The 8,944-nt window shown below is 38.3% G+C and overlaps 1 protein-coding gene across 1 annotated transcript in view; it reads left to right on the top strand.

The window, feature by feature from the left end:
* Window positions 1–8,516, top strand: part of WDR64 (WD repeat domain 64) — a 167,709-nt gene extending 159,193 nt beyond the window's left edge. The window contains exons 27-28 of the mRNA XM_060242140.1: window positions 8,022–8,126; window positions 8,508–8,516. Of these exons, the coding sequence (XP_060098123.1) occupies window positions 8,022–8,126; window positions 8,508–8,516 (114 nt within the window). The remainder of the gene's footprint in view (window positions 1–8,021; window positions 8,127–8,507) is intronic.
* Window positions 8,517–8,944: the final 428 nt, after the last annotated feature.

The following is an 8,944-nucleotide window of genomic DNA, read 5'->3' on the forward strand; positions in this document are numbered from 1 at the left end:
CTGGAAATAAAAAAAATAAAGATGGCAAGCTGCCAAAGTCATTTTTTTAATTAGTAAAGCAAGAAAGCTTGGAAGATGTATGGAGAAAGTTTAACCCTAACATACGTGATTATACTTTCTTTTCAGCAAGGCATAACTCCTTCTCAAGAATTTATATGTTATGGTCTACTAAAGATTTGGGACTTATTACAAATAAAATAGAGATTCTTCTGAAAATAGGTGCAAACCATAATCCATTAATGTGGTTGGCAAAAGAGAGGAAAAAGGTGAGGCGATAGAGGCTAAATGAAGATTTATTGCAAAAAGTAGAAATAGTGACATCTCTTGAAAAAGAAAACAAAGCCTTCTTCCAAATAAATGAAAATCAGGATGTTTAAATTCAGACCGTGTGGGATGTGTATAAAGCTGTAATGAGAGGAATATTAATTACATTGAATAACAAAGACAAAAGAGATAAAGAAAAACAATTGGTGGATTTACAAAAAGAAATAGGTAAAAAAGAAAAGGAACTGAAAAAGAGACAGGGGAAAAAGAAAATGTTGAGGGAGATGACAATTTTACAGAGTCAACTGAGACATTTACTGAATAAAGAGGTGGAATGGAATCTAAAAAGGCTACAGCAGAAATCCTTCGAGGGTACTAACAAACTGGGAAAATATTTGGCGTGGCAAATGAAGGAAAAAAGGGAGAAAAAAATTATAAATAGAATTATATTGGAAGGTAAAGATATTGTGGATCAAGCCGGAATTAAAAGGGAATTCTACAAATATTATGCTAAACTATTTAAAGGTCAAAAAGCAAATAAAGAAAAAATAGAAGCGCATTTGCAAAGAATAAAAGTGAACCCCTTAAAAGAAAGTATGGAAAAAACTTTAAATGAACCAATTAAAAAAGGAGAAATTGACGCAGCCATCAGTTCAATGAAATTAGGTAAAGTCCCAGGTCCTGACGGTTTTTCAGCAAAATTCTATAAAGTTCTGGCAGAAATACTAGTACCAAAACTTAAAAAATTGATGAACAAGATGGGAAGGTGCCAAATACATGGAAAGAAGCAGTTATTTCATTGACACCGAAAGAGGCTAGAGATGCCACGAATGCCAAAAATTATAGACCGATTTCATTACTTAATAATGACTATAAAATATTTGCTAGGATACTAGCAGAATGACTCAAACAGCATTTGAACATTTCTATTCAAGAGGAGCAAGCAGGTTTTCTCCCCAGAAGGCAAATAAGAGACAATATTAAAACAGTAATAGACATTGTAGAATATCATGAGAAACATCCAGAAAAAGAGGTAGCTTTATTCTTTGCTGATGCTGAAAAAGCTTTTGACAATCTTAATTGGAACTTTATGTTTGCAGTGATGGAGAAATTGAAATTAGGAGATGATTTTATAAGAATGGTCAAGGCAATCTATACAGAACAACAAGCTAAACTCTGTGTGAATGCAGATCTGACAGAACAAATGATAATCAGCAAAGGTACAAGGCAAGGATGCCGTCTATCTCGGTTGCTATTCATAATGACTTTAGAGATTTTGCTGATGCAAATCAAAGAGAATAAAGAAATAGAGGGGCTGAAACTGAAAAGTTTTTCCTATAAATATAGGGCTTTTGCAGATGATGTGATGTTTATTAATGAAAATCCACTACAAGTGACGCCCCTGCTGTTAAATAAAATTAAAGAGTATGTAGAGCTGGTGGGTTTCCATATAAACAAAGAAAAATTGAAAATCCTGTGTAAGAATTTGTCATTAAGCAAACAGAAAGAGTTACAAAGCATTACTGGATGTGAAGTTGCCTCAAAAGTAAAATACTTAGGTGTGGAGATTACAATGAGAAATATTGATTTATATAAGAACAACTATGAAAAGCTTTGGTGTAAAATTGAGGAAGACATGTTAAGGTGGAACAAACTGAATTTGTCCATGCTGGGGAGGATCTCTGCAATTAAAATGAATGTTCTACCAAGAATTATGTTTCTTTTTCAAACTATTCCAATAGTGAAAGACAAGAAACAATTTAATCTCTGGCAGAAACAGATTTCAGAAATTGTATGGGCGGGTAAAAAACCTAGAATTAAAATGAAAATTCTGACAGATGCGAAAGGAAGGGGTGGCTTCCAACTGCCTGACTTAAAGTTATACCATGATGCAGTTTGTTTGGTATGGATCAAGGACTGGATAACTTTGTGTAATAGAAAATTATTGGCATAGAAGGCCATGGAAATATTTTTGGTTGGCATGCCTATATGTATTATGGAAAGGAGAAGATGGATGGATTTTTCTCACATCATTACATAAAAAGGAACTTGTTGAACACGTGAAAAAAATATAATAAATATGGTGATGAGAGAAAACTAGTTTGAATTGTGCCAACAGAAGTTATAAAGTTGTCTTCAGATCCACAGGAAGAAAAATGGTTATCATATAAACAACTGCTAAAAATCCAGGGAGGCAAGGTGGAATTGAAACTGGTTGAAGACTTGCAAGACAAATTTAATTGGTATCAATTGCAACAAATTAAAAGCTTGGTAGAGAATGACATTAGAAAGACAGGTATAAGGCAGGAACAAACAGAAATGGAAAAAATGCTGTTGGGCGAAAATGAAAAGTTGATTTCAAGATTTATAAGTTGCTATTGAAATGGTCTACAGAAGACGAAGTGGTGAAACCTCAAATGATAAAATGGGCAATAAATATTAACAAAGAAATACAAATGGAGATGTGGGAACACCTATGGAAGAATTCTATGAAAATATCGACGTGTTATAATATAAAAGAGAACTGTATGAAAATGTTGTATAGGTGATTCATGGCACCTAAGAAACTAGCAAAAATGAATAATCAAGCTTCAGATAGGTGTTGGAAGTGTAAAAAACATTCTACCACATGTGGTGGACTTGCGAAAAGGCGAAACAATTTTGGCATATGATTCAACAAGAGATTTTGAAAATCTTGGGCTACAGTATCAAGAGAGCACCAGATGTCTTTCTGGTGGGATTACAAATGGAAAGCTTTCCAAAACGAGATAGGACATTGTTGTGGTATCTGCTTTCAATTCCGAGGACATTGTATGCGCAAATCTGGAAGCAAGATAAAACACCAGAGAAATGGGACTGGATCTTAAAGTACTAAACTGAGAGAAATGGACAAACTTACTAGAATCTTAAAAGAATGTAATTTAGAGAACTTCAAAGATGAATAGGAGAAATTTCAAAATTATGTCGAAAAACAATGGAAAGTGAAGAGACACTTAGTGGTTTTTGATAATACTAATTGAATTTTTAATGGGAAGATGTGCTGTAAACATTGATATTTGATTTAATATGTAAATGAGCTAGATTATTATATATTCTTTGCTAATCTTGTGTTTAGTGTAATAATTTTTAGTGAAGATTCTATAATTTTGAATTTTATCTTTATGCTGTTTTTTCTATATTTTAAATACCAGCGGTCATGAAATAGAGGTGATGGGAGGGAGGAAATTTTGTAGCGTATTGGTTGGTTATTTTAAGTGTATGATTAATGATTTTTTTTTCAATATATTGCAAAAACAATAAAAATTGGTTTACACATTGAAACAGTAAGATGGTGATAATTTAAATAGCTTGATACTTTGTGGAAAAGACCAAGGCTCATGCCCATCACCCTATCCATTATTTCTACACTTTCCCAGTGTGTAACCAGTGTGGCATAGTTTTTAAGAGTGTTGGACTAAGTCTGAGAATACCCCAGTTCAAATCCTCACTTGCCATAAAAGTAGGTGGTGACAGCAAGGTCGTGTGCAGAGTGTAGGTGGATCACAACAGGAAGTTGCCTTAGCAATAGGAAGGTCGATATGAAGAGCCAACACACCAATTGCTTTTATAACAAACGGTGTATTATACAAAATATTTACAGCTAAAGATAAATACATACGCAGTCCAGAGTAACAAAATGCTTCACCAGTAATCCAAACACATTGAGAGAAAAACATTCTGGCACTCTGCTGGCTAAATAGTACAGCCCACCAATCAGCTAATTCTGCTGACTCATTGTGACTCCTCTGAACATATCCAGTTACTACTAGTTATTGCATCAGCCCGGGTAGTCTTGTGACTCCTGTCATGTGACACCTATCATTCTGACAGTTCATAATCTACCATGCTTCACAGCAGGCTACCATATATTAACAGGTGGTTGTAGGCCAGTTATTCTCTCTCACTTTAAATAACCTCACGGGGTTGTTGTGAAAATCAAATGGAAGAAGGGACATTTGTGCCCTTGGGGGAAGGGCAAGATTTCTTAAAAAGATATTTTCCACACAGGCAAAGGCCTCTGTAGTTTTCCTGCTAATATTGTACAGTAGTCAGGGCCAACCTGAGGGCGAATGGCACCCTAGGCAAACTCCCGGGCCCCCCCCTCCACAGCACCCCCCTCCACGGGGTCGCTGCGCCCTGGCTTCCCCCCCACACACACCTCCACCTCCCTCCCTTCCCTCCCTAGTCAATTTCAGTGCCGGGGAACCGGTGCTGGAGTGCCGCACTCCCTGGCGGGCCATCTAAAGCCACACACCTAAAGTGCTGCGGGGCTGGCCAACTGGCCAGTCGCAGTGGGAAGGAAAGGACACGTGCTGCCACCGCCTCCTGGATGGGAAGGGAGTGAGAGGAAGGAGCGGTGGCAGACGCTTTCCTTTCTACTGTGGCCGGCCAGCTGGCCGGCCCTGCAGCACTGACTTTGAGTGAGTGATTGAGTCTTTATCAGGTGTTCAGTGAGGGGGGGGGGCGACTTTAGATGGCCCGCCAGGGAGTGCGGCACTCAAGCATCGGTTTCCCAGCACTGAAATTGACCAGGGAGGGAGGAGGCAAACTAGGCGTTTGCTGAGGGAGGGAAGCCCAATTTGGCGCTCCCTACCTCCCAAGCGCCCTAGGCAACTGCCTAATTTGCCTAGTGGCAGGGCTGGCCCTGACAGTAGTGACAGAGTTTTCACACATTAAGTTTCCCAGTTAATATACATCAGGCTCCATGAGTTCCCAGCTTTCATTTTATTAAAAAAAAAAGAAGAAGCTTTCCCCCATATATATCTTCACTAGGAAAAAAAACTAGAGACTTTTTCAAAAATGAAACCTGTGGATTCTGAGAACCTGATGTATACTTTGGTATAATGGTATGTATATACAGCACTATTAAATTGCCAATTAAAAAAGAAAATCTCTCTGCAGTAGGAAGAGGAAATGCTACTGCAGGGGAAATGGCTACTGTGTGGGCAAGATCAGGAATATCCAAACTTTTCCACACACAGCAGTGCAGCCATCAAGACTTAGCTACAGTCTTTCCCAAAACTTGGGAGCAAAGCAGGTTTGACAAAGATCAGGAAAAAAGTCAGGGAAACCTCAGGAAGTTCACAAATGAACCATAATGCTGTGAGGAAGCATGAAAAAAAATCCTAATAAACTGTGTAAATACCGAAGTGTTCTACTGCCAAGAGCCTTCCTCTGTACTGTTGACTCTCTCAAAAGCAGATCACAGCACTTGTGGGATAGCTACGTGTACTTAATTGTGTCTAAGGTCCAATGGCATTTAACAGAAAACCACCCTGTGTTTATGCACTAAACTACAGAAAATCAACACTACCTATGCATATTATTCTATCACAAAACATTAATTGCAAAACTTTGTTATTTTTATATACAGCTAATAGCAAACAACAGAAATACAGAATACCACACACTTACTTTTTCTGGTTAGGAGTATTTATTACACCAGTGGAAAGGCTAAGTGAAGCTGGTATATGAGTTATTTTTAATCAACCTATCTGATAACTTAAGTGACAGCAAGCATGATTTTCAGTGTACCCTGACAAAGTCTGGCAATACGACTTACACAGCCATCTTGAGCAGGTCTACTCAGAATTAGGTCTATTCAGTGGGCCTTACTCCCAGGAAAGTGTTCTTAGGACTGCAATATTGATGATATCCAATCTCATAGCCTCCACTCCCTTCCCCACTAAGGTGGTGTGCTGGAGGTAACAGTGGTGGGTCCTATGGTTTTCAACATTTTCAGCTGTTTAGATGAAAAGATTGGCCAAGCCATGGGTCAGATTTCCAGAAGATAGTCAGGAGAAACACTACTGAGGACAGATAATACATTCAAATGATCTCATCAAACAGCTGGATATTTAGAAGCAAAATAAAAGTCAGCATGGACAAATACAAGTATGCAGGAAAGAAATAAGAATCAAATCCTCTTGTGTAAGATAAGAAATAATGGACATGGGTGAGATTCCAATCCAATAGCACATTAAACACCAACAACATATCCAGGGTATAAGCTTTCAAGAGTCAAAGCTCCCTCTGTTAGGATTTTTGACTCTTGAAGGTTTAGACCTTGATGGTGTTTAAGGTGCTACTGGCCTGGAATCTTTCTTCTTTGCTGCAGACCAGCGCAGATAGCCACCTGAAAGTGCCCTGAGTGGCAAATGGTGATACCAGGGATTGAACCTAGTACATTTAGCATGCAAAGCAAGTGCTGTATCACAGCCACAGCTCCTGCTCACCAAGGTAATGCTGTGGCACAACATGTCATTTTGAGTTATGCTTACAAATAGTTCAGTTTGCAGCTGTCTCAAAAGTAGTAATGCTAGTGTTTGTGCTTAAGACCTCTGGTTAAAAGAGCTTATTAGTAAAAGGAAAGGGATAATCCTGCTGTACCCAGCAAAGCTGAACCCTCGATTGGAGTACAAATTTCAGGCTGTTCTACATAGGGGATGGCCAGATACAGAATGGAACCCTTCACAAACTTTCACCTTATCCTACACCAAGTTTGCACAGAAGTTAGTGCATTCAGTGGGATTTACTTCCATGTTAGGATGTCTATAACTGTAGTCTGACTACTTCCATGAATATTCGGTCAAAATTATTTCGGAGTAAACAAGCTCAGGTCTGGATAACAAAAAGAAGGAGACATGCTGGCAGTTCTTAAATACGGAGGGTGGGAAGAATGAATTATTGTACAATCTGCCAATAATAGCAGTACAAGAATAATGGTTTTACAATTGAAGGGAGAAAGATATGGAAGCCATCTACCATTTGCAGCACATGAATGCTTCAAGATATGCACATTAAATACAGTAACAATGAAACTTCTTGCTAATGGATCACAAAGCAGTATAACACAGAGGTCTGAGTTTAGTGTTAATAAGCAAAGCCTCTTAGCTCTTGTTATAGTGCTACCTGTGCAGGTTTCCTTTTAAGAGAAGCAGAGGAATCCTTTGGTTCTAGGAAATATTCCCTCCCTTTGTTTATCAATATATAAATAGAGAACAGATGGGAGTAGACATAACTAGTGTTCCCTCTAAGCTGAGTTAGTGTGAGCTAGCTCATAGTTTTTAGCCTCCAGCTCACACATTTTTGTCTTAGCTCAGGAAAAATGGCCCCAGAGCAAACTAATTTATATAGTAGCTCACAACTTTAATGCCAAGAGCTCATAAAGTAGAATTTTTGCCCACAAGACTCCACAGTTTAGAGGAAGTGTTGGACATAACATCCCGAGAGAGCAACTGCACCTCAAGGTGCTTCAGACAAATCACACCTACTCTGTGTGTGCTTCTTTGCCTGTTCAAAATTCAAACCTGCTGTTTCTTCATGTACAGGAACAACCCTGCCCTCTTCCATTTATCTGAAGGGGTCACTTCTTGCAAGCTCTGGGCACACCTGAATGTAGCTAACCCTCTCCTAAAAAACACACTGAGGAGCATTAACATTTTGTCCCAGATGCTGGTTTGCCACCAACCATGTTGTATTAGGGCAAATCTGTAAACCCATTGTATTCTGGTAGTCATTTTAAAACACCAGCAGTTCAGCAATGGAAGAAGCTATCTTGAAGATGTTACAGAATTTTGTGCAGTAACAATGCTCAAGGAAGAATCATAATATCAGGCCAATTAAAGGATTTTTCCTTAGTCCAGGTTTCATTAAATGTTTTCTCTATCAAGCTATCCACATAATTCTTGATTTTTTTTCTAAATTACTTATAAAAGGTTGTAAGTCCTACAAAGATGAAACATTGTCCTACAAGACACTCAGACTCTGACTCTGCTGACAGTATCACCAAGCGAAGCAGAATTATGGCACCTTCTTACACAGTAAGTGCATTAAGCTTTTCTCCTGAGAGGGGGCTACTGTGAACCACATATGGGGAGATTCTGAATTTAGATTCCAAAAAGGTTGAAAATAATTTGGTAGGTCTTCAAAGAATAAGGCCAGGCTAGTATTTCTGGGGCCTAGTAACTGCTGAGTCTGTGGTTATAGTTAAGATTTTTTTCCAGTTCTAAACTTTTTCCCTGAGAAAGCCCCATCAACTAAATCTGAGCATCTTACCATTAAAAAAAATGTGCAGCTTTGGCTAGATATGCCTCAAAGAAATGTGACTTGCTCTAAAGCAAGTGGAGGACAGTTTGATGGAAAGTGGTCAGACAGATGAAAATTTTTTCCTTTTCCTACCTATGCCTCATATTTAAACCCAGGTTTCCTAAGAAGGCCAAATACCTAACCAGCTGCTACTACCAATGAAGTTCAGGATTTTATGCAGAGGATTTTATTCATCACATACATAGAAAGAGAATTCATTTGGTTACATGGCATTAAAATCAATATAAACATTCATCTGTTCTTTGTCTTACAGGCATCACGTTTAACCAGTGGAAAAAGTGGAAAACAAGTTCTCCAAGTTCCGATATCAGCAGCACCTTCTTCCTTTCCCACTGTTCCCATAACTAACTCAAAAAAACCTATAAAACAGAAAGAGGTGTTGCAGCCAAACTAGGTGAAAATAAAACAGTGACAATGATGCAAAAAACGTTTTTCATTCCACCCCTTTCAAGCAAACAGGCATGCACAACATCTACCATGTATGCCTGTCCCTTTAGTGGCCTCTGCACAGTTCATTTCATAGTCATGCTTC

The sequence above is a fragment of the Heteronotia binoei genome, chromosome 1 (assembly GCF_032191835.1).
Source record: "Heteronotia binoei isolate CCM8104 ecotype False Entrance Well chromosome 1, APGP_CSIRO_Hbin_v1, whole genome shotgun sequence".
In the NCBI taxonomy this organism is placed as follows: Eukaryota; Metazoa; Chordata; class Lepidosauria; order Squamata; family Gekkonidae; genus Heteronotia; species Heteronotia binoei.